Raw genomic sequence first — 24,196 nt, 5'->3', positions numbered from 1 at the left:
AAAGAGAATCCAAATAGGGAGTAGAGTCATAATATAAACATGTGCATCGCTAATGTAGTTTATTCAAGAGTACTCAATTTTATTAATTTCTACAGCAGTCAGAAGCTGTACAGATGTTAGACACTTTAGGACAAAAATGGGTCAAAGATGCCTGCGATAAATTATTAATTTAATATTAGACACAACAATTGTGAGTGAGAATAATAATTGGTAGAGAGGGGATGGAGAAAAGGAAGATGTGGGTTATGGCAAAGTGATCTACAGTTGAGCACACGCACATTTTGATAGTATAGTTGGGTTTTTCAATTACTATTAGGGCAACAAAGAAGAAGGACTTTTGGGGTAGGGGGAGGGATAGCCCAGTGGTTTGAGCATTGGCCTGCTAAACCCAGGGTTGTGAGTTCAATCCCTGAGGAGGGATAGCCCAGTGGTTTGAGCATTGGCCTGCTAAACCCAGGGTTGTGAGTTCAATCCCTGAGGGAGCCATTTAGGGATCTGGGGCAGAAATAGGGGATTAGTCCTGCTTTGAGGAAGGGGTTGGACTAGATGACCTCCTGAGGTCCCTTCCAACCCTGATATTTATGACTCTTAAGTAGTTTGAATTAAGACCGGTAGAGGCATAGAAGAATAGAATGGGGGGAGTTTCATTCATGGGTACAGAGATGGAAGCAAATTGCACTGCCTCCCATCGGGCTAGAAGGGGAATGGCTTAGCCATACAAACAGCCAGTCCCCTAGGGTGTCCAGTTCACTGTGAAGGTCCAAAAAGAGTTACACATCATGTACACTGTGGCATATCATGGCAATATCTAACTTGACACCATTCTGGAGAAGGGCTCCAGATTCAACTGAAGCCAGGTCTTCTAAAAGGGGAGACCTCCCCAGAGTAACCAAATTTAGAAAGGCCTGTGCCCATTGGTCTGTCTGGGTTGATGGTAGTTTCCACAGAAAACAATACAACCTGCTGGCAATTGTATGCCAGTAATTAATAGTACCAGTAACTCTTAGAAGCAATGTCTGTTGAGAAGTTTAGAAAGGACGTGAAAGACTAGATCCTTGTATAATGCATTTGTACTTAAAATAGTTATCATCCAAGGCTGCTATGTTCTTGCCAGAGTTTCATTGCATGTAAACTTCCTGTAAGCATTACGTTCTTTTAACAATAATAATTAATGATTTTAGAAACTTTAAATGTTTACAAATTGGCTGATATTCAAACTGCAGATTCGTGGAGTTCTAGGGGATGGAAATTTCTCTCTTCTAAGCAAAAAATGTTGGTATTGTTGGATGGTTGAAATAAAGGGCCAGATCTTCAGCTGATGTAACAACAACAACAGTTATTTTGAAGTCAGTGGAGCTATGTAATTTATACCACCCGAGACTCTGGCCCATAGTTTTCAGCTGATTAGAATATACAGTAAATGTACAGGTATTGTCTCCTTTGAGGAAGAGAGTCAGGTAGGGGTACCATAGAGTACTGAAGGAATCAAAGCAACATATTTCATACATTCTGAATGAGAAGCCTAATCTTTCTAGGGTACTTTTTTCTTTTAGAAAGGAATGGAGAGTACTTGGAACAAACAGTTAATGGAACAGTATTGGCAGGACTGAAATTTGGAGAATTCTGCCATTTTTTCTCCCAATTAAGTTCTGATGGCCCTGGTTCAAGAAAGCATCCCTATTCCATTGAGGTCCATGGGATTTATGCATGTGTATAAGTCCATCCTTATTCTGGAAGTGCTTAAGCATGGTCCAAAAAAATGTTTTTTTTTTAAATAGAGCTAATAGAGTATTGCTCCCAATTCCACTCTATGCCCATGATGCAGGGTATCAAGAAGGGGGAATATGGGGAAAGGGCGGGGAGACAGTTGTCAAGGCAGGGCAAGTGAGAATTGAGGAGAATAATACTGCCACTTTTGAACCCCAGAGCACTAGTATTTTGTGCAGAAACCTACATTGTCTACGTAGCTGGAGTCATTGCCCCCAGCAGGTGTTGCTGTATAAATGCATGTTTGGTGGGAGACAGGAAGATACGTTAAACAGGAGGTCACCTCCATATTTAAAATGTGTTTATAGATGGGTGGGCTTTTAGTTATGTCTTCTACAAAAGACAAATAATAAATATTGATACACTGAAAATGAAAATCTAAATTTTGATACCTCCTAAATACTTGCTATGTCATTGCAGGCTAATGATTTTCACATGCTTTGGGAAAAAAATGTCTTCCCTAATCTTAAGTGATAATATAAGGCATGAATTTAACACTCTTCTTAGTGTCTGTCAGAATGGAAAAGCTTGGGCATAGAAGCTACTTTCCAAGTCCAATACGTGTTGCCCATTTTGAATTTCTGTGCAGGTAATGGAGATCTTTGAAAGCAGCACTTCAGCAAGCAAGATCTCCATCTTTAACAATATGAATTTTTAAGACTGTATGTTGACTTAATTACTAGAGTACTCTTCCCAAGTGAGATTTTCTGTACATAAATCACTCACAAATAGCAGCTCAACATTCTGTTGCATGCAGGTACTTCTACCTGTGAGGTGCTGAGTGGGTCATTATTAACACCAGCATCAGTCTTTTCCAAAAAAAGAGGAAGCAAAATTATAACCCAGTGATGGTCAGTTGGTTGTTATAAAACTATTTGTCTCGGCTGCTTTCCAAGACAAATATACTGTATGTGAAATAAATCTGGACTTACATTACAGAACGCTTCATTGCGTGGCTCTTCATGCTTTACTGGCAGTTATTACTGTATATTGCTTTGCAGAACATTGTGCAATCTAACTGTCAAGTATGTGTGTGTTTACAGTGTCCCTAACTTTGATTTTTTTCCCTCCCTTCAGGGAAAGGGTGAATATACAATGGAATACAGTAGATACCAGCCATGTTTACCTAGTATTCAAGAAGACCTAATTCACAAATACCTAGAAGCAACAGGACAACTTCCCGTGAAAAAGGGCAAGGCCAAGAGCTGACTTGCCTCCTCCTGAGTGTTAATTAGCAGCTTTTCACAATCTTCCGACAAACTCTTTCTCCTGCAAAGCTCTGTAACCTCAGTGACTCAACACCTCCAGGGTGAATAGATGAATTCAGACTGTATCAGGACCTAATCTTTATTAAAAGCTCCTTCCTTTATGATACATTCAGAAGTTACCTGGCGATCACGGCTGAAATGGTCACATACAAATTCCATTCATTAGCAAAAAAAATCTGTTTAATTATAATAATAATTTGTCTTTGAATTTTTTGTTTTAAAGCACTTGTATTAAAATGGTGATATGGTAATTATTTTATTTTGTTACTTGGGAAAATACAATACTATGACTATTGTGCCTCAATTTTGAATCTTCTAGGATCCCAATTCAGAAGACTAAATTTACACAGCTTGATGGGCATCAGGTGGAAGAATTCTTATCCAATAGAATGAAAATGTGTCCTTAAAGGATGTTCCCAAACAGATCCCTTTGCTTCTATAAGTCACTCATTAGCAATAAGAAAAGGAGTACTTGTGGCACCTTAGAGACTAACCAATTTATTTGAGCATGAGCTTTTGTGAGCTACAGCTCACTTCATCGGATGCATACCGTGGAAACTGCAGTAGACATTATATACACACAGAGACCATGAAACAATACCCCCTCCCACCCCATTGTCCTGCTGGTAATAGCTTATCTAAAGTGATCATCAAGTTGGGCCATTTCCAGCACAAATCCAGGTTTTCTCACCCTCTGCCCCCCCCACCCCCCCCCACACAAACTCACTCTCCTGCTGGTAATAGCCCATCCAAAGTGACCACTCTCTTCACAATGTGTATGATAATCAAGGTGGGTCATTTCCAGCACAAATCCAGGTTCTCTCACTCCCTCACCCCCCTCCAAAAACCACACACACAAACTCACTCTCCAGCTGGTAATAGCTTATCAAAAGTGACCACTCTCCCTACAATGTGCATGATAATCAAGGTGGGCCATTTCCAGCACAAATCCAAAAACTTGTGGCACCTTAGAGACTAACAAATTTATTTAAGCATAAGCTTTCGTGAGCTACAGCTTACTTCATCATAGCTCGCGAAAGCTTATGCTCTAATAAATTTGTTAGTCTCTAAGGTGCCACAAGTACTCCTTTTCTTTTTGCGGATACAGACTTAACACGGCTGCTACTCTGAAACGTTTGATTTTCACATGCACATTTGTTCATCCCTGACCACTGCAACCCCTGCTATGCTTACAACATTCTCTGCAGATTTCAAGTTAACAGGCCATGGGGTGGGGATGGGGTGTGAAGCTCAAAAGCAAGAAAGCGTTTTGGGACAATGTTCCTGGCACCTTGTTCTGGTTATCCAGACACAGAATGGAACTGTAGTGACGTGCTTTGCATTCGCATTCACAAAAAGATAGCGAAGATGGTTATTTTTAAATAACTATTGTAAACAAATACAATTTCAAGGATTTGCCAGGTGCACATAGACACAAAACAGATGCATCTAGCTCCATGCACACTAAACCTCATAGAATCAAATCCTGCTTGCCCGGCTCATGTATGTAGCTATTCTCAGCTGGAGTACTCTTGTGAATAAGATCAACTGGATTTGGCCTTTAAAAGTGCCCCACACGTTGCTTATTCCTTTGTAATCCAGTAAAATAAATGTTCTAGCAGGATCTTCCTTTGCCACAAACAGATAAACCCCCTCATAAAAGTAATAAGGATATATTTGAGAAAGTAAAAACTGGGTAATTGTCACTTATTTTCCATATATTTGTGGCCCTCATTTTGTCCTCTTATCAGAGGATCCCTTTTTTTTTTTTTAACAAATAGCTTACATAGACCCAGATTTATCAATGTAAAGGTCATAAGAGTTTCCTGAATTTAGGTCAAAAATCTCTCTACAGGAATACAGGGTGATATGGTTATTGAAGGGACTGACAAAAGCTGGTTGCTCAATACAAGTGGCTTTAGAATAACGCTCAGATAGAATTTAGGCCCTAATTCTGATCTCGCACTAGTGTTAATTGGAGAAACTCCATGTTTGTCAGTGGAATTACACCAATATAAACCTACGTGAGTGAATAAGACTCAGACCCTATAGATTTCTTGGTGGTTTGGTGGGGGAAGGATGGTGTCTTGCACAGGTTTTGTTGGATCTGTAACATGGTAACACATCCTGTATAAGGAGTTTCAGTAACAGTCCAGACCGCTCCATTGTCTTCTCTTTGGGTAGTAACCATTAGTTTGTTCAAGAATTTTGAGGGGTCACTTCTATCTTTGTATCTGTCACCAATCTCAATTTTCATGGAAAAAGAGGCAGTGCTCCTACTTTCAGTAAATGAATAGTCCATTGCATCAGGTGGGTGAATTTCAGCTGTTCATGGGTTTGTGAGGCAGCTGTCCTCTCAGGGAGCAAGAACAGAAAGGACCAAAACATTCTAACAAAGTGGCAAAGCTTTGAAAATAAATACTTTGTTGAATCTGGGCTTACTGGTTGAAATACTGTTATTTAAGTTGCCCCCCCCTCCATACAGACTGAGCTTGATGACTCTGATTAAAACATTTGACTGGGAGAATTTAGCCGAGAATTTAGACCATAGTAGTTCACCTATTGCAAGGAATTCCTTTAACTTATTATAAGTAAAAATGCTGTTTTCCTTGGTATTAAGACAATCCCAGATAGATTGGCATAGATTTAAGAGTGGGAGGTAAGGGGACACCCCAATTGCCCTAAACCTAGAACATGTGGCTTAGGGCAAGGAATTTTGAGTGAAAAACTATGAATGTTCTTACAAAAGGACTTTAATATGTTTGGGATGGGGCAAAAAGGCAGCAGTAGAAAAGACAGTCTGAGAGTACTAGCTGGGTAACTTGAAAACAGCTGTTTGCTGGAGACCTGCTGTGGGGATACATCTGTGCAAAGCTTTTTCTGTTTTGTCCATCTTTGTTCAAGGTAATAACAGGAACTCTGTGCATATTGTAAACAAAAATAGACTAGGAATGACCATCCTGGGTCTTTGGCCTCATTTTTCTTCTGAAAAATTTGTACTTCTCCAAGCAAATTGTTCCAGGCTGTCTGCACGCTGAGGAAGATGACACTACATCAGTTTTTGCTCTGTCCATATTTTTACAGTTGCCTTCCTAACCATGAGGGCTAGAAACTTTTTTTTTTTTAAATGAAAGCTTAGATAATGGAGCACAATTTTGTGTCAAGGAGTAGCTTGTGCACTAAAAATGTTGTGGTCACAGAACAGTGGAATACACCAGGTTCTTCTTCTTGGCTTATGTTTATTTTAGTTTGTGATAGAGAATGTTTTTCTCTGCCTTGCCTGTTGCTCTTTCCAGAAGTGCTGCCTAGGCTGGTCTGCAGCCTGTAATGGCCATGGATTTGGAACCAATGCCCACAATGGAGATTGCTTGGAGTTGCTGAGGATGAGGAATGAATCAGCAGTGTCATGCAAAAATAAAACACAACTTCCTCCAAATGTAATGGTATTTATTTTACTGTAGATATAAGTTAAAAGCTAACATCATATTTCTGTTCAAAAATTTAAAAAAATTAGTAGACAAATATTTTTCTTATGGAGATGGAAAATTAACACTTTTCTCAAGACTTTCATCCAAATATATTAACTTTGTTCACATTCTGAGTTACAACTAACTTAGTGAAATAAAATCAGGGGTGTGTGTGTATATATATTTATTTTATAAGAACATTTTTAGGTAGATAGATATAATGTGTGATTTCTTTCATTTAAAAAATTCTACAGAGATTTATTTTTGGTGAAGGTTGACTAGTTAAAAGGCTTCGAATTCATTGCAATACAGTTTGTGTAGAAGAGTTATCACAATACTGATTGGAACTATTAATGCAATATTTTTTTCCATTTCAAATCTTTATATAAAAGCCAACATTAATCTTTTTAAATATTTGCTGCTTTCTCATTGAAAATTCCATTAGTAGACCCAGATTCTGTTCCAGACCCTTCTCCAGATTCTGACCATTGATTCTCTGACGAGCAGAAGTACTTCACTTTCAGGGGATGACCAGGAGTCCAAATGACACGGAGGTGGCATGAAATCATTTCCTGGAGAGCAGACAAAACCAAGGTTATCTCTACATTGTCTTTTTTGTTGATGAAAAGAGATTTCAGACAATATGTGTTTTTGTACCTGTGTTGGAATTTCATGTAGTACAACCGAGTAGTCAAAGTCAATCGAATCATCTTTGGTTATCTGGATGCACACAAAAGACAACGAAGAGGGTCAACCAAAATGAGACTAATGTTCAGAAGCAATTCTTCCCGGTTCCATTAGTACGGCCAGTTAGATATTTAATACATGCTGTAGCTTTCTGATTCATTGTGTGGGCTTTTTCATTGTGTGGGCATTGTGTGGGCTATGGATGGACTCTCCTTCATCTCAAGCTCTGAACTAAGGAACACACCCAACAGGATCTGTGTGTTTTCCCATCACTTCCTGTGCCCCCTCCTAGACCAGCATATAACACACACCTAAGCAAAAGCATAACCCTCCTTGAGACTTTCAGCCTTGCCCTTTCTTCCTCTCATATAGTAGGGGATATCCTACTGTCCTCTCCCTTGAGCCCCAGACTCGTCACCTTCCCAAAGCAGTGGGGCTGCACCATCCCTGAGATCTATCCAGCTCAAAGATCCATTGTTCTTGAGTTATCTCTAGGAAGGTTTTTCTTTACTAGCAAATTAGGTCATGATGAAATATGACATTGAGAGTTGTGGTAAAAACATGATGTAAAACGTAGCTCTTTGTTTACCCATGAATAGTTGACATGATGCTAAACATGACTTGTCATAAGAACATAATGGCCATACTAGGTCAGAGCAATAGTCCATCTAGCCCAGAATCCTGTCCTCTGACAGTGGCCAATGCCTGGTGCTTCAGAGGGAATGAACAGAACAGGCAAACATCGAGTGATCCATCCCGTTACCCACTCGCAGCTTCTGGCAGTCAGAGGCTTGGGACACCCAGAGTGAGGGGTTGCATCCCTGACCATCTTGGCTAATAGCTGTTGATGGACCTATCATCCATGAACTTATTTACTTCTCTTTTGAACACCATTATAGTTTTGGCCTTCACTACATCCACTGGCAATGAGTTCCACAGGTTGACTGTGTTGTGTAAATAAATACTTCCTTTGGTTTGTTTTAAACCTGCTGCCTATTAATTTCATTGGGTGACCCCTGGTTCATGTGTTTATGTGAAGGAGTAAATAACACTTCCTTATTCACTTTAGCTAAGCCAATCATGATTTTATAGACCTGTCATATCCCCCTTAATTGTCTCTTTTCCAAGTTGACTAGATCCAGTATTTTTAATCTCTTGTCATACGGAAGCTGTTCCATACACTTAATAATTTTTGTTGCCCTTCTCTGTATCTTTTCCAATTCTAATATATCTCTTTTAAGATGGGGCAACCATAATTGTATGCAGTATTCAAGGCATACCATGGATTTATATAATGGAATTATGATATTTTCTGTTTCATTATCTATCCTTTTCCTAATGGTTCCAAACATTCTGTTAGCCTTTTTGACTGCTGCTGCTCGTTCAGCTGATGTTTTCAGAGGACTATCCACAACTCCAAGATCTATTTCTTGAGTGGCAAAAGCTAATTTAGATCCCATCTTGTGAGATCCTCTTGTAACTCTTCACAGTCTGCTCTGGACTTAACTATCATGAGTAATTTTGTATGTTCTGCAAATTTTGCCAGCTCACTGTTTACCCCTTTTTCCACATCAGTTATGAATATATTGAACAGCACTGGCCCAGTACAGATCCCTGGGGGACAGTACTATTTACCTCTCCCCATTCTGAAAACTGAACATTTATTCCTGCCCTTTGTTTCCTGTCTTTTAATCAGTTAACAGTCCATGAGAGGACCTTTCCTCTTATCCCATGACTGCTTACCTTGCTTAAGAGCCTTTAGTGAGGGACCTTGTCAAAGGCTTTGTGAAAGTCCAAGTACACTGTATTCACTGGGTCACTCTTGTCCACATGTTTATTGACCCTCTCAAAGACTCCAAATAGATTGGTGAGGCATGATTTCCCTTTACAAAAGCTGTGTTGACTTCTCCCCAATAAATGTGTCTGATAATTCTGTTCTTTACTATAGTATCAACCAATTTGCCTGGTACTGGAGTTAGGCTTGCTGTTCTGTAATTGCCAGGATTGCCTCTGGAGCTGCAGGCACCAAGTACCACCTGTTGAAATGGCTAACTATGGCCATAGATGCTGAAGGGTATGTCTCCACTGGAGAGTTAACTTGGGGTTTGCTGCTAACTCCCCTCCATCCACACACAAAACCCTCTCACCCAAGTGTGGTGGTGTGTTTTCAGCCTGAGCTAGCTGTCCCTGCTGGGGCTGTCGGTTAAAGCTCAGATGCTGCTTTCACTTGAGCTGGTAACTCACTTTGAAATGATGACATCAGCTAAATCACTCCAATGCTGATGGTCCTCCAGTGCGCTCCCACAATTTCTCCCATGTAACCAGAAGGAATGACAGTTTCTCCCACAATTCACTGGGAAAGAACCACGGCAGCTCATCTTACTTCAGCACAAAGAACCATGGCATGTGCCCCAAGAACTCCTAGTGATATACATGGCGGAGTGCAGCACCACTGAGGACACAGTAACTTGGATATGGCTTTGCAGTTTGGCTGATCACACCTGGGCTAGGTGAACCCAAGATGCTCAGAGCTGGATGCTGCTCATCTGAATTAACTTGGCAATAAAGACTTACTCCAGGTTCAAGAATTCTACCTCATCAACCACTGGAGGGTGCCACTGAAAAAGGGATCTTTCATCTTCCCATAGTTAGGGAAGCCTTCCCATAGCCTTTTCTTCTGAAAATCTGACCCTAAACACCCAGGACCAAAAACTAAACACATTGTGCATATTGATCATAGAAATTAGAGATGGAAAAAACCTATTAGATCACAGATTCCATACCCTCCAGATACAAGATATAGTCCCCTGAGAGAGGGCAGGTCAAATATTCAACTGGCATTATACTTAAGCTTAGCTAAAAGGCCAAAAGACAACTGGAATGAGTTAGTATAAAGTCAGCATATTACAGTAACACGGGGTCAAATCCTCACTCTCATGTTTAGTCTTACGGAAATCAATGGAGGTATTTGCATAAGTAAGGCAAGCAGGATTTGGCTCACACTTTGTACTAACATTTTTTGCATAAATTCTTGGACAAAATAAGTCATTTTTGATTGAAATACTTTCACTTCGGATACTGAGAACTTGTATGAATCTGATATTTGATAGTGTTTAGGAGCTGCTGATTGTTGGTTTATTATGTATTGCTTATTGTGAGATGATGTGTTAACCTTGTAATGCAGATTTAATTTCAGCTTCACTTACCCATTGCTTCACATTCTTGACTTGTGCCATGAAATAGCCTAAGTTCTCTGTTGACTTTTCCCACATTAGGTAGCTGCTGCCAGCAACTGCCAAAGCCCACGCTGGCTCCAAGGCTGGTTCAATATTTCCATAGCTATCTGAGAGGGGAAGTAAAAGACAGTGATGTAAAAATAATTCTGCTTTTACATCAGACACACCGGAAACCACTTTTGCACTGACATTGGATTATTCCCAGGAAGTAACTGTTTCCCCGAAGTCTGTTTTGCAATATTGAATGGAGAGGGTAATGAACTGATAATAAGCTTCTTCTAATTATAGAAATACAAAAGCATGGGCTGACCCTGGTGGAGTTGAGTTTAGCAAGCAACATTATCCACTGGGTCCCCACAGTGTAGAGTGAAATGGGAAACCCAGTCTCCATGATGACAGAGTTAGGATGAGCCTATCCAGAGTGGGTAAATAACTGAGGCACGTCATCACTCTATTTCCAGTATACAAATATTCTACTAGTCAGTCCCCTATGTGCCTCCTCTCAGTTGAGGGAACACCAGTGGCCTCAGAGACACTTGTTAATACTCTATGACTTCCCTAAAAGCAGCGAAAGAGTGGGTCTTTCATTGCAGAATTTTGCACAGAATTATGTCGTCGAATCGGACAGATATCTCTAGTCCATCATGTTGTCTTCATCCTGCAAAGCCCCAGCAAATTTTTTCAGAAATCTTCTGGAATGTTGGCCCCTTTTTAAAATCTCTTTGTTTTAAAGCTGCTATTGTTAAAATAAATATCTTTAAAAGAAGTTTGTGCATATTTGCTTGATTTTTGTAGTGGTTACAAAAACTGTTTAGCACAAAAATTTAAAATAATGACTGAAAGGGAATGTACCGGGAATATCATTTCCAATGAGTGGTTTGGTTTGTTGCCTCATTTTTTTGTAAAAGCTGTAGTCATCTTCTCGGGTTTGCTTCTGATCTTTGGTATATGTGCAGTTTATATTAACGGCAGGTCGAGGTTTCCTCTTCAGGTAGAACACTGTAGCAAGGCAAGTCCCAACGTTTTGCTAAAAACATAAATATCAAAGCTATTATCTTTCACTCCATGTCTTTATGTGCATGCATCATGTTTTCAAAACAAAACAAAAAAACTCCATTGTGTTAATCTCTGAGGCAAAGCATATACGGTCGGCATGTTATGTGAAACTATATAGGATTTGTATAGGGTTAGGAGGATTGGGGCAAAACACCTATGATTGATCAGTTATTGCTTTTGCATCTCTTGAAGTAAACTGTGTTCAGAAAAAATACAATCAGACCTGTCCTGAGCAACAGACAGAAATTAGTTGCTTAATAGAGCTGGTCTTCTAGTACAGGGGAGCAGAGCTGTCCACGGTACCCTTGGGGATACTTTGGGATCGTCTCTCTCAGAACAGGAGATTAACTGATAAGAGAGGTCTTTTGGACAGGTTTTTCCTGTATCATAAACATGGCCTTTATTCAGAGAAGAGCCAGGGATTCATTTTAAAAATCATTCTGTATGGTGTAGATCTGCCTGTAATGGAATCCCAGATGCATATGGTGAAATCAGTAATGAGAAGTCCCCAGTGGAGTGCAAGTGCAGTGAGGGTTATAATTTCAACAAATTCATCAAGTACGTATTCAGATTTTGGAGCGTGGACACCACAGGAGATACATTTGGATAATGAGGGCCATACTGTGCCATTGATTTTGACATCAATAGGAAGTTTGACTTAAAAGTTTGATGGGACAATATAGCTCCAGGTCAGGATTATCCTCCTCAGGCATTGAGGCAAATAAACCCTATGAAGGGTCCACTCACAAAAGCATTGAAATGAGCTGTATTTTTAGGGGTAAGTATTGTACTTTGTGTAGGAAGGACCATCTTACATTACAAACTTACGCTGCTTTTGTAGTCTTCTGTAGTGAACTGCAGGTAGTACTTATGTCCAATTCCTGGGATAGTCTAGAAGTGAGAGAAACAAGATCTTTATAAAAGGGGAAGTTCAGATTGTATTTTAGCACAGATTGTTCTGGTTGCGAAGGTAGGTCATCATTAAAATATTTACTGGTTATTGCTAAATACTGTATTCAGGTGATAGCACGGAAACCCATGCTGTGGCTTACCCTTGTATCCCTAGGGAACTACAATACGTTATTATGGACAAGACAGCGATGCATTATTAGAGGCGGTGTCTGGGGTCACTTTTGCCTTGCTTTGGCTGTCCAATCTGAAATTAAAGATCGCATGGTACTACTTGAAATGATGAGGGGATAACCTGAGTGCCCTAATGACTATTTCTGCTCTTATTAAAACCAGTTTTATAATGTCCATGCTACGAATAAGCACACAGGACCTGATCCAGCTCCCAGTAATGGAAATAGAAAGATTCACATTGACTTCAATAGCAGCAGCAGCTGATCCATAAATGGCTGTTTTATTTGCTTACACAATAACTACTATGCTAAACTCTTTAAGAGATTTAGATATAAAGCATTACAGAGAAAGGCACCGTCTACATTACTAACACCAATGCCCAGACACTGCTCATAAGACCAGAGGTGAGCTGGAGCCGGTTCGCACCAGTTTGCTAGGACCGGTTGTTAAATTTAGAAGCCCTTTTAGAACCGGTTGTTCCGCAAGGGTCAACCGGTTCTAAAAGGGCTTCTAAATTTAACCAGCCAAAAGTGGCGCCTTAGGCACCAACTCCACGGGTGCTCCAGCCCTGGAGCACCCAAGGGGAAAATTTAGTGGGTGCAGAGCACCACTGGCAGCTCCCCGCCCGGCCCCAGCTCACCTCACCTCCACTCCGCCTCCTCTCCTGAACGCGCCGCCCCGCTCTGCTTCTCTGCCCCCCACCAGGCTTACCGCGAATCAGCTGTTCGCGCGGGCAGCCAGGGCGGGCTGAGAAGCAAGCCGTGGCTTCCCACTCAGGCCCAGGGAGGCGGAGGTGAGCTGGGAAGGGGGGGACACGAGGAGGGCCGCCCGCGCCGCAGCAGGTAACCGGGGGAGTGGGGGAGGGGGGCGGAGCAGGGGAACCGCTCCCCGCCCCAGCTCACCTCCGCCACCCTCAGCCTGAGCAGGAAGCTGCAGCTTGCTTCTCAGTCCGCCCTGGCTTCCCGCTGAACAGCTGATTCGCGGGAAGCCAGGGGAGGGGGCGGAGAAGCAGAGTGGGGCGGTGGGTTCAGGGGAGGAGACGGAGGTGAGCTGGGGCCGAGTGCGGGGCTGGGGCTGCCGGTGGGTGCTCTGCACCCACCAAATTTTCCCCGTGGAGTCGGCGCCTAAGGCGCCACTTTTGATGTGATCAGTGGGGGGAGTGGCCGCTCCCTCTGCTCCCCCCCAAGCTATGCTCCCCCGCCCCTAGGAGCCAGAGGGACCTGCTGGATGCTTCCTGGGAGCTGCCCCAGGTAAGCACTGCTGGGACTCCCCCTGGCAGGTGCCTCTGGCTCTTAGGGGTGGGGTGGGTACCCACTACGGTGGCCCATGAGACCCTCCTGCCTGGTTCTGGGGGCAGACGGGGAGGGGGGTGGATGGGGCAGGGGCTGTGGGGGGGGGCTCAAGGAACACGGGGGGGGGTTGGATGGGGCAGGAGTCCCGGGGGGCGGAGGTGGGCAACAACCCCCTTGTGGGGTGAGGTGGGAACCCGTTGTTAAGATTTTGGCAGCTCATCACTGCATAAGACCCATTTTTATTTAAACATGGAGCTTGAACTAGCTTGGCTTTACCACCAGTTGAAAGGGGTGTAATTTGGTGCATATATTTTTAGAAAGATGTTTGATTCTCCCTCCGTGCTTCAGAAATTCAGTTATGCCCCATTTCTACTTGAAGCAAAACTGTGCCAACTGAGCCAGCTTTAAAAATCAGCATAGTGTGAAACTAAATTCTGCTGTTCTTTCTCCATTCAATTTGTTCAACCTATCAAAACCAAAACTTAATAGTAGCACCACTTCTACTATGAAAATAGGTTCTATTTTAGTCCCAGCTATGAGCAATGGAAACCAGATGCAGTCAGGGGAGCACAAATATGTATATGCATTTGTTACAGAACAATACAAATTGCTACTAAGGATCCTATCCGGCCCAAAGACATCTATGCAGCTTCAAGTCTACAAAGGCCCTGGCAGTCTGCAAATGTTTCTGCTAACCTACAGTCATTGACTCTGCTGCTTATTCTGAAGGGCCATGGAAACCAATTTCAACTTTGTGTCTGCCTTTGTCTGTTCTATTCCCAGGCCACAGTCATACATGGTCGCTGCATTCCCAATGACCTAGAAACCAGGTGAGTTCTTCCTCGGCTGACTTTCAGATGGATCTCTGTCAGGAAGAAGTGATGATTAGGGCCCACTGGACAGAAGATTCTTCCCTTCTCATTATACTGAATGCCAAATTAGTGTGAGTCCACTCTGAATTATAATCAATTATTACTGAGGATGCTGTGATCACAGAGTAGCAAAGTAGAGTGTGCAAAGACTACTTCCGTCACTTTATCAGAAATAATGTTCTCTAAAAATGTAACCCAGACTTCCATTTGATTATGGTTTTTCATGTGATAGATAAGTAAAAAGGACATGTTTGACAAAGAGAAAAGCAGAAACCTTCCAAAACAACTGTTAGATATGGACATCAGGCTGATTCACATTGAAAGTGTATACAGCCTAAGAGCTGTCTTTGCAGCAGTCCTGCGAAGACTGTGTATGTACTTAACTTTATGCACCCACCAGTAGTCTCTTTGACATCAATCGGGTTCTGCTCATGATGCATAAGATTAAGCACATGTATAAGTCTTTGCAGGATCTGGGCCTTAGAAAGGTGATGAAGAAAGATGCAAGTATGTCCATGAATCATTCTGCCTGGCTGTGTGTAGTCTCCAAAATTAATTCAGAGTGTGTATCATGTAGCTTATATATTTTACTGAAAAGTTAGAAAAAACAAAACATTGGTCTGAAGATGGTATGGGAGTACAATACTGGGCACAGCATTCCATCCCAAAATTTGGAGCTTAGATTAAGGAATGTTCTAAAGCCAGGGTAGTACAGATTAAGATTCTGTTCTGAAGAGGCTGATAGTCTAGATTCAAAAGAATGAAACTCACATCTTCAGATCAGTGCTGGAAAGACTAGGTGGAGTTTTTAAACATAGGCTACAGGGGTTCCCTTAATGACATAAAGTTTAGATGTCTGTCATGTTGCACACTGATTTACAAGTGAAGACTGAAGCTGTCATCCCTGAAGATGCTAGCAGGTAAGAGACTCTCACATCTCATCAGAAGTTTCAGTTCCTAAAAGCTATGACTGAAACAAAAAAGATTCAATTCTTGCTGAGCGGAAATAACCGATGGTACCACAGTTACCACACAGGTTCAGGAGACTTTTGAAAACTGGAAAATTTGAGCACAGAGGAGCTGGAATAATTTGTAAAGTGGGGGTGCTGAAAGCCAATGAACCAAACTGTGAACCCTGTATATGATGGAAATCACTTCAAGCCAGGGGGCGCTACAGCGCCCCTATTTCCATCACCTATGTCTGAGCGTACACATTTGAAATTGTGGCATTTTCAGATCTGCAAATCTTGTCACCGTTGTTTAACATTGCAGTCCTTCATGATGATGATTGCTGACTGAAATGGTTCAGTAAGATTCCTCAGTGGATCTTTACAGAAACACTTCAACTAACAAGCTCTAATTCTGATGTGGTCTGCTTAACCACAGAATATCCTGGGACAAAGTGCACTCAAGTTGCACAGAAACAAATATTTTAGGGTCAGATTCTGAAAAACGCTATCATGAATAGTCCCATTGTACCACTCAAAGTAGTAAGTACTAAGCCTGGTAATAAGTATTTGCAGGATCTGCTCCTTCCTTTGCTAGTTAATCACTTATCCTCCCACCAACTTTTGTCTTTTTCATTTTTTGCAAGCAGGGAGTTTGAATGGTTTGGGAGCTAGTGAACATATACAGGTAAAGGGTGTTTACAAATTAGTTATCTGTTGAAGTCTTGCTTATAAATTAATATTTTGCATCAGTTAAATGGCTGGCATGTTTGCACATTTTTCTTTGATAAAATCAATTATAAGACAATCAAACCAAATGAATCTATTTGGATGTTGTCATACAGATTTTCCCTTAAGGGGTTGTCTATATTGCAGTGCCTAATTATTTTATTTGAGAGTGCTAGTTGTTTACCAAATGTGTGTGTTTAAATGTAAAGGTAAATTACTGTATGATAGCAAAAATTACTACAATTTGTTAATCTTATATTTGTTTTGCATGTGATCCTCCCCAAGTGAACAGTGAAAAGAATTCTGGCTTTTTGTACAGTGTTAGAGGTTAGAACCTTGAGCAGGTGTGCACATATTTTACTTATCCAAACTTGGCTCTCCTTACACACACACACTTTTTTTTCTCCAGGCAGCTATTACTATCAAATGTTTGTAAAAGTTTACTAGGAGAGCAAAGCTGTGGGTCTGGCATCTGCACTATGTATATACATGTGGTTATATATTTCAGATAAGAGGCGACAGTGGATTAGCCACTTACACAACTTTAAAATAGCTTGTTTGGCCTCAGAGGGCAGGGAGACTGAATGTTGACCCTCATAATCTGCTTTTCTTTTCTTTTTCCCTTCCACTTTGAGCCCTAGCTAACAATGTGTTGTCCTTTTGATCTACTCAACCATCAAGTCAAAATGACAAAGGCTATTAAATGAACAGGCATTCTTAGTATAGTAACAAAGTAGCTGCCTGGAGTTTTATGAGCGACTTACGAAGGTGTTATAAGTGTTTGTGGCATAGAAACCAAGACCCAGTATTGGGAGGGATTGAGCACCCTGTGGGAGGCACTCAGCACTAAGGAGAGATGGGCCCTATGTCAGCTTGCAATTTAGCCTTAAAGGGACACAGGGAATTATTTCCATATATTGCCATAGCAGAAAAAATATTTTAGGGTCCTGTGTTAACACAGTTAACATGAAATAATTACCACCAAGGGGATTATAATACTTTTAAAATAGAAGAAATAGGGGTTTGAGACTGCCATTGACAGTGAGTGGGGGGGACTTCTGAACCCTTGGGGAGCCTCGTTAAAGTCACTGCAGCCTTGCACAGATGCAGCAGTCTGCCTGCATGCTTTGAGGCTTAAAATACTTGCAGTAGCCACTATGTAGCTAATCCAAAACTTCCCTATCAGAAATGTCCTAAGTCATATAATAAATGCTGTGTTTTTCCTTCCACGATGCTTATCCTTAATGGTGGCCTCATCCCTTTCTGTCTCTTGAGAAACATTTTCATTGTATTATTATTACTGAGATAACTTTAAGTATGACAAACAAATTCCATGACAAAAACTGCAGTAGTTTCATTTTACTTGTTTAAAATAAATATTAATGAAAGAAATAAAATCTATCATAATTTTGTATATATCTGTTATCATGTAAATATAGAATTATATGCTTCTTTGAAATGGATGTAATCTCTTTATTTGTAACTATGCCATCTGGTACATGGGTTTTTAGAAAATTTTCAAGGGTGAGCTGCAAAGCTAAAGTACAAACTGACTTAAGTAAAGAAAGATGTGTTGAAAGATTTCCCTATCAACACAATGGGGGCAGCATCTGGCACAGAAATAAGTTTTTATTTAACTAGCCTTTTTAAAATTCTTCCTTTCCTGCCTTCTATGAAAAGATTTTCACTGTCTTCACTTTCACTCTCACTTCAAGGTTAGCAGATGATATCCCAGAATGCATTATTACATGACCCCAAGTCCATGGGTCTAAATGAGACCTCCAGGATATAGGACATCAAACAATGTATGCTGGGTTATTGTCAGCCAACCAGGAAGTCTCTGGAGGATTTCAGAAGAGGAAAGAAAATAATTTAACGGTTTATGTTGACATTTCTCTGCTGAATGTCTGGGCTGACGGATACCTAGCTTATTGTTGGGATAAACTTCATCCAACTTCCATGATAGATTTTCAGTTCTCAGTATACTAGAATAGCTGCTTTAGAAAGGTTCTAGACAGGATTGCCAAGTATCATGCACCTTGTGTGACAGACATACATCTACCAGCCCTGTCATTATCCCTGCAAACTAACTGAGATGTCAAGTGTCCTGCTGGGCTGTGTGGGGATAGCCAGCAACTGTTACTCCTGGCTCTGTCACGCTGCTCCCATGGCTGACTCCCCGCTGGGAAGGAGCAGCCAGCAATAATGGCAGCAGCAACTATGGGAACAGAAGGTGAAAGGGGCATAATACTGGCCCCAGGTTTCCCCCAATCTTTGCACTGACTTCAGTGGGTTCTGGATCAGGCCCAGACTTAATTAAAACAAAGTATCAGTCATACACAATGATCATCATTCTTATAATTGTAAGAAAATTAAAAAATACTTGTTCTTCTCGGGCCAGGAAATGTATGTTTCTTTGTAGCCCCTAAAGAGTTAACTTTTCTTCCGTTGTCTTTCATTTAAAGATTTCTAACATAGGCAATTATACTGTTCAGCATCCTGATACATTTCTGGAGAGACAGCTCAACCCTTAGAACTTAGAACGCTCTAATAATGCATGTTTCAGAGTAACAGCCGTGTTAGTCTGTATTCGCAAAAAGAAAAGGAGTACTTGTGGCACCTTAGAGACTAACCAATTTATTTGAGCATGAGCTTTCATGACACTGGAATCTGAGCAAGTGCTACAGCTTGGTCAAAAGATTAGGAAGTTTTACCTTTGTTGTCAGTTTCTCTTTTCCCATTCAAATACAACTTTTTAAAATTATGGGGCGGGGCTGGAATCTAATCATAGGTTTTATAAAACTTTTTTTCTACTATATTTTGGACATAAACTACTTAAGTGTTTGTTTAAGCCAGGAGCACAAAATGAAATAGAGATAAGATTTCAAGGTTTTTAAGTAGGAAATCAATTAATTCATAACATACACTTAGTGTATCCATATCAAATTCTGTTACAAATATTGCTATCAAAAGAAGCAGGGAGGTCATTTAACTAAGTGTATTAGAATGTATTAGCCCTGTTTACATGTCTCCTTATTAATTTGCTTTTCTCTGGACAGGTGGGCTAGAGAGATTCTCTGTAAAATCCACTCAAAGCTGCTTCTGCGTGTCAGTGTTTTTGGGTATTGCTTCAGTGTTGTACGTGATATGGTGGATTGTGAGGGCAGAATTTTAAACCTGAAGTGATTCAGGCTGTGGCCAGCCTCTAGGAAGGAAAAGATGACCCACCGAGGGGAATGAAACATACCTGTGTTTGCAAAGCACTGGTTTCTCTCAACATAGTGGCCTCAGACCAAACTTTGTCAATTTCAAAACCTTGCTTTTGACAGAGTCCCAGAGCTGGAACCTTTAACCTGTCTGCATGCTCTCTTAGGCCTGTCTGTTTTATGATTGGCAACTAAGAAACAGCATCAAGAGGTAAAAATGTAAGGCACATAGGACGGTTAGTGTTTTGAGCTATATGGTAGCTTGAGGATTGTCCCAGCCTATTTACAAAGTCTTGAAAGCTGCCAAGAACCAGCACCAATTTAATTTCAGATGATCTAAAATCCTACCACATACCCACCCCTTGACTTTAGATTTCTTTCAAGGCACAAACGTGTTACACTGAAGAGTCACTCTGATCGCCTTCCACTAGCTTTAAGCATAGGACTTTCGTTGTGTGCAAAATGTCATTTTATGTATGTTCCAGAAGAGGCTGACACCAAGGTAATATCTATGTAACATAAATGAAGAAATAAGAGCTAAGGCTGGAAGCACTGACCTAGATTTCTTGGTTAGCCCATAACACGCTAGAATGTAAAAGCACGCCCAGGGGCTATGCCCATTTCTATCAGACACCATTGATTTCAGTACGATCAATGGCCATAGGGCAATAGGTGTTCTCCTTTGTTGCACCTTTTATTCTCTTACAGGACACTGAAATTGTTCATTTAATCCAAAATGTAATCTAAACTCTACAAGTTTAAGGAAGTAGATGATTTCTTTCTTGCAGTCATAGCAAAAGATACTATAATCACATATACACTGTAAACCCTTTCTGCCAGTGCAGTTACTCATTTGGCAGCCTTAGTATTCTATGTTTGCAAGATGAAGATTGAACACAAGAGGCCATTGTACTTTCCAGCAGAAAATTCTTTGGAAACATGGAGTTTGGAAGCAGTTTAGGTTTTTTTTTTTTGTTAAAAATTAAGCGTTAGCATAAAAATTAGCATGAGGTTTGCTAAATCTGAAGAGAATTCACAGTTGCCGTGACAAATAGACTATTTCACTAGGGACCAGGGCATTTCAAGAGCTGTTTTAATGTTAATGAAGTGTGTAGTAGACTGCCTGCCTTTGTTTTTATGGGCTGGTTTGGTCGCAGAGAGTTGATGAATAGTTTAACTCTGTATGCACTGGCTGCTGAAGTGCTTCTAGACATATTCAGGGGCTAGCACTGACCATTTGGGAAACGGCTGCTATTCTAGCAGCTTGCTCAGGAGCCCGTGGCCAGGAGTGTAATTCGTAATTTATTAGAAAATTTGCTGCTTGGAAGTACCAGTGGGCACATTGAGGGGGGTTTATTGGTCCCTCTCACAACCCTTCTTTCACCTTTCCTTTGGAAGTGGTTCCTCCAGCCCTCCTGTCTCCCTTTGCTTGTCTCCTTTACACCATCCAGCCCCTGACACACAAGAATACTAAATCCAAGTCCTTCTCCATCGTCTCCCTATGAAAACCGCTGAGGTGTCAGGGTCTGAAATGTGTGCATTGTGCTATTTGCAAGTGGGCTCAGTGTATTACTCTTTGCTGTGTGCATTATCCCAGTACCACACACTCGGTGCAATGCCTTTTTCTCTGTGCATTATCCAGGGAACAAGTGGGCTACTGGCATGGCCTTTTGCTCTGTGTGTTACCCTGAGCACCAGCAAACTCTGTGTAATACCCTTTGCTCGGTGTGTTACCAGGGAACAAGTGGGCTCCAGAGTTGGGCATTGCCCTTTGCTCTGTGCGTTGCCCAGGCACCAGCAGGCTCCAGGCACTGCCCTTTGCTCGGTGTGGTATGCGGGCTCGGTGCAGTACCCAGGCACTCCCTGGGTCAGGGCTCTGCCTTTTGCTCAGTGCAGTACCCGGGCTCCGGCATTGCCCTTTGCTCGGTGCGGCACCCGAGCACCAGCGGGCTCGGGGCATTGCCCTTTGCTCGGTGCGGCACCCGGGCACCAGCGGGCTCGGGGCATTGCCCCTTGCTCGGTGCGGCACCCGGGCACCAGCGGGCTCGGGGCATTGCCCCTTGCTCGGTGCGGCACCCGGGCACCAGCGGGCTCGGGGCATTGCCCCTTGCTCGGTGCGGCACCCGGGCACCAGCGGGCTCGGGGCATTGCCCCTTGCTCGGTGCGGCACCCGGGCACCAGTGGGCTCTGGCATTGCCCTTTGCTCGGAGCGGCACCCGGGCACCAGCGGGCTCGGTGCATTGCCCTTTGCTCGGAGCGGCACCCGGGCACCAGCGGGCTCGGGGCATTGCCCTTTGCTCGGTGCGGCACCCGGGCACCAGCGGGCTCCAGCATTGCCCCTTGCTCGGTGCGGCACCCGGGCACCAGTGGGCTCTGGCATTGCCCTTTGTTCTGTGCGGTACCCAGGCACCAGCGGGCTCGGGGCATTGCCCTTTGCTCTGTGCGGCACCCGGGCACCAGCGGGCTCGGGGCATTGCCCTTTGCTCCGGGCGGTACCTGGATACTTCCCGGCTCGGGGCTCTGCCCTTTGTTCTGTGCAGTACCCAGGCACCAGCGGGCTCGGGGCATTGCCCTTTGCTCTGTGCGGCACCCGGGCACCAGCGGGCTCGGGGCATTGCCCTTTGCTCCGGGCGGTACCTGGATACTCCCCGGCTCGGGGCTCTGCCCTTTGTTCTGTGCAGTACCCAGGCACCAGCGGGCTCCAGCATTGCCCTTTGCTCGGTGCGGCACCCGGGCACCAGCGGGCTCGGGGCATTGCCCTTTGCTCCGGGCGGTACCTGGATACTCCCCGGCTCGGGGCTCTGCCCTTTGTTCTGTGCAGTACCCAGGCACCAGCGGGCTCCAGCATTGCCCTTTGCTCGGTGCGGCACCCGGGCACCAGCGGGCTCGGGGCATTGCCCTTTGCTCCGGGCGGTACCTGGATACTCCCCGGCTCGGGGCTCTGCCCTTTGTTCTGTGCAGTACCCAGGCACCAGCGGGCTCCAGCATTGCCCTTTGCTCGGTGCGGTACCCAGGGAACAAGAGGGCTCGGGGCATTGCCCTTTGCTCCGGGCGGTACCTGGATACTCCCCGGCTCGGGGCTCTGCCCTTTGTTCTGTGCAGTACCCAGGCACCAGCGGGCTCCAGCATTGCCCTTTGCTCGGTGCGGTACCCAGGGAACAAGAGGGCTCGGGGCTCTGCCCTGTGCTCGGTGCGGTACCCGGGCACTCCCCAGCTCGGGGCTCTGCCCTGTGCTCGGTGCGGTACCCGGGCACTTCCCAGCTCGGGGCTCTGCCCTGTGCTCGGTGCGGTACCCGGGCACTCCCCAGCTCGGGGCTCTGCCCTGTGCTCGGTGCGGTACCCGGGCACTCCCCAGCTCGGGGCTCTGCCCTGTGCTCGGTGCGGTACCCGGGCACTCCCCAGCTCGGGGCTCTGCCCTGTGCTCGGTGCGGTACCCGGGCACTCCCCAGCTCGGGGCTCTGCCCTGTGCTCGGTGCGGTACCCGGGCACTCCCCAGCTCGGGGCTCTGCCCTGTGCTCGGTGCGGTACCCGAACGCTGCGCTTTGCTCGGTGCGGTACCCGACGCTCCCCGGCTCGGCGCGCCGCGCTGCCGGCCGTCCCTTACCTTGAGCGTGGCTTTCCGGACCTGTCCCAGCGCCCGCAGCGCGCTGGGCGACCCCAGGCGGTAGTTGAGATAGTGCAGCGCCACCCGGGCCGCCTGCCCGGCCAGGCGGTTGGAGACTTGCAGCTCTCCGTCTGCCCGGGGCGGCGAGGGGCCCTCACCCCACGCCAGAGGCAGCAGGAGCAGGAGCAGAAGGGGGCCGAGCCGGGCTGCGCTTCGCCGCTGCATGCTCAGCGATGCCGGCTGCTCGAGGTGCTGCGCGTCCAGAAGCTGCTCCGCACTGAGCCCGCAAGCGCCAGTACAAATAGTGAGGGTAGGGCCGGCTCCCCGCCCCTCCTGCCCCGGCTGTCAGTGCCGGGAAGTGCTCGAGCACCACCAAGGAGGCTCCGTCCAGTCTCCGGTGGCGACTTCTTGCCTTCCCCTTTTCCCGCCCCCGGCCTCCCTCCCTTTCCTTCCCTCCTGCCCGAGCTCCTTCCTTGAGTCCTCCCGCCTGTCCCTCTCTCCTTGCCCCCAGAACCTTTCTCCTTCCCCCCTTCACCTTAACCCCTTCCCCTGTTTCTTGCCTCTTCTCTGTCTCTCCTCCAACCCTCCCTCCTTTTCTCTCCTCCCTGCCTTCTGCCTCTCATTCTTCCCCCTTTCCTTCCTCTGCTCAGCCTTCACCCCCAGAGCGCCCAGCCTGCTTGGGAGGGAGGCAGATCTCAACTCGCCCAGTTTGCACTCCCAAAGGCTTTCAGGTGCTGGGAGGTAAGAGAGCAGCTCATGGAAGCCAGCCCTGGTGCTCTGTAGAGTTCCCACAGCCTTTCCTCTTCTATTCTCACTCTCTGGCTAGTCTCTTTCTCCCTCACAATTGTCTCATATCTTTTGATGAGCCACAGACACCTTGGTAGGTTAAAGAGACAAGTGGGTGAGGTAATATCTTTTATTGCACCAACTTCTCCAAGAAGAGATATCGCCTCACCCACCTTGTCTCTCTAATATCCTGTGA

The 24,196-nt window shown here is 44.2% G+C and overlaps 2 protein-coding genes across 3 annotated transcripts in view; one reads left to right on the top strand and one right to left on the bottom strand.

The window, feature by feature from the left end:
• Positions 1–3,310, top strand: part of GFM1 (G elongation factor mitochondrial 1) — a 41,603-nt gene extending 38,293 nt beyond the window's left edge. For both annotated transcript variants that reach the window (XM_073359551.1, XM_073359553.1), the window contains exon 18: positions 2,845–3,310. In XM_073359551.1, coding sequence (XP_073215652.1) covers positions 2,845–2,976 — 132 coding nt within the window. In that variant the 3' untranslated portion in view covers positions 2,977–3,310. The remainder of the gene's footprint in view (positions 1–2,844) is intronic.
• Positions 3,311–6,468: 3,158 nt separating this feature from the next.
• Positions 6,469–23,601, bottom strand: RARRES1 (retinoic acid receptor responder 1). Its single transcript, XM_073359554.1, has 6 exons — positions 23,215–23,601; positions 12,310–12,372; positions 11,278–11,452; positions 10,396–10,532; positions 7,160–7,222; positions 6,469–7,074 (listed from the first exon to the last, which is right to left on the bottom strand). The coding sequence occupies exons 1-6, from the start codon at positions 23,437–23,439 to the stop codon at positions 6,910–6,912; spliced, it is 828 nt and encodes a 275-aa protein (XP_073215655.1). The 5' UTR covers positions 23,440–23,601; the 3' UTR covers positions 6,469–6,909.
• Between the last annotated feature and the right edge of the window lie 595 nt (positions 23,602–24,196).

Source organism: Lepidochelys kempii, chromosome 9 (genome assembly GCF_965140265.1).
Source record: "Lepidochelys kempii isolate rLepKem1 chromosome 9, rLepKem1.hap2, whole genome shotgun sequence".
Lineage (NCBI taxonomy): Eukaryota > Metazoa > Chordata > Testudines > Cheloniidae > Lepidochelys > Lepidochelys kempii.
This window is presented reverse-complemented; position numbering and strand designations above follow the sequence as displayed.

What these genes read in the sequence shown, in the direction of transcription:
- RARRES1 (XM_073359554.1), bottom strand. Translation starts at nt 23,439, where the DNA reads ATGCAGCGGCGAAGCGCAGCCCGGCTCGGCCCCCTTCTGCTCCTGCTC. An exon ending in CAGAAGACTACAAAAGCAGC is followed by an intron (nt 11,453 to 12,309) that starts GTAAGTTTGTAA and finishes TTATGTTTTTAG; the next exon opens with CAAAACGTTGGGACTTGCCT. An exon ending in TACATGAAATTCCAACACAG is followed by an intron (nt 7,075 to 7,159) that starts GTACAAAAACAC and finishes TCTGCTCTCCAG; the next exon opens with GAAATGATTTCATGCCACCT.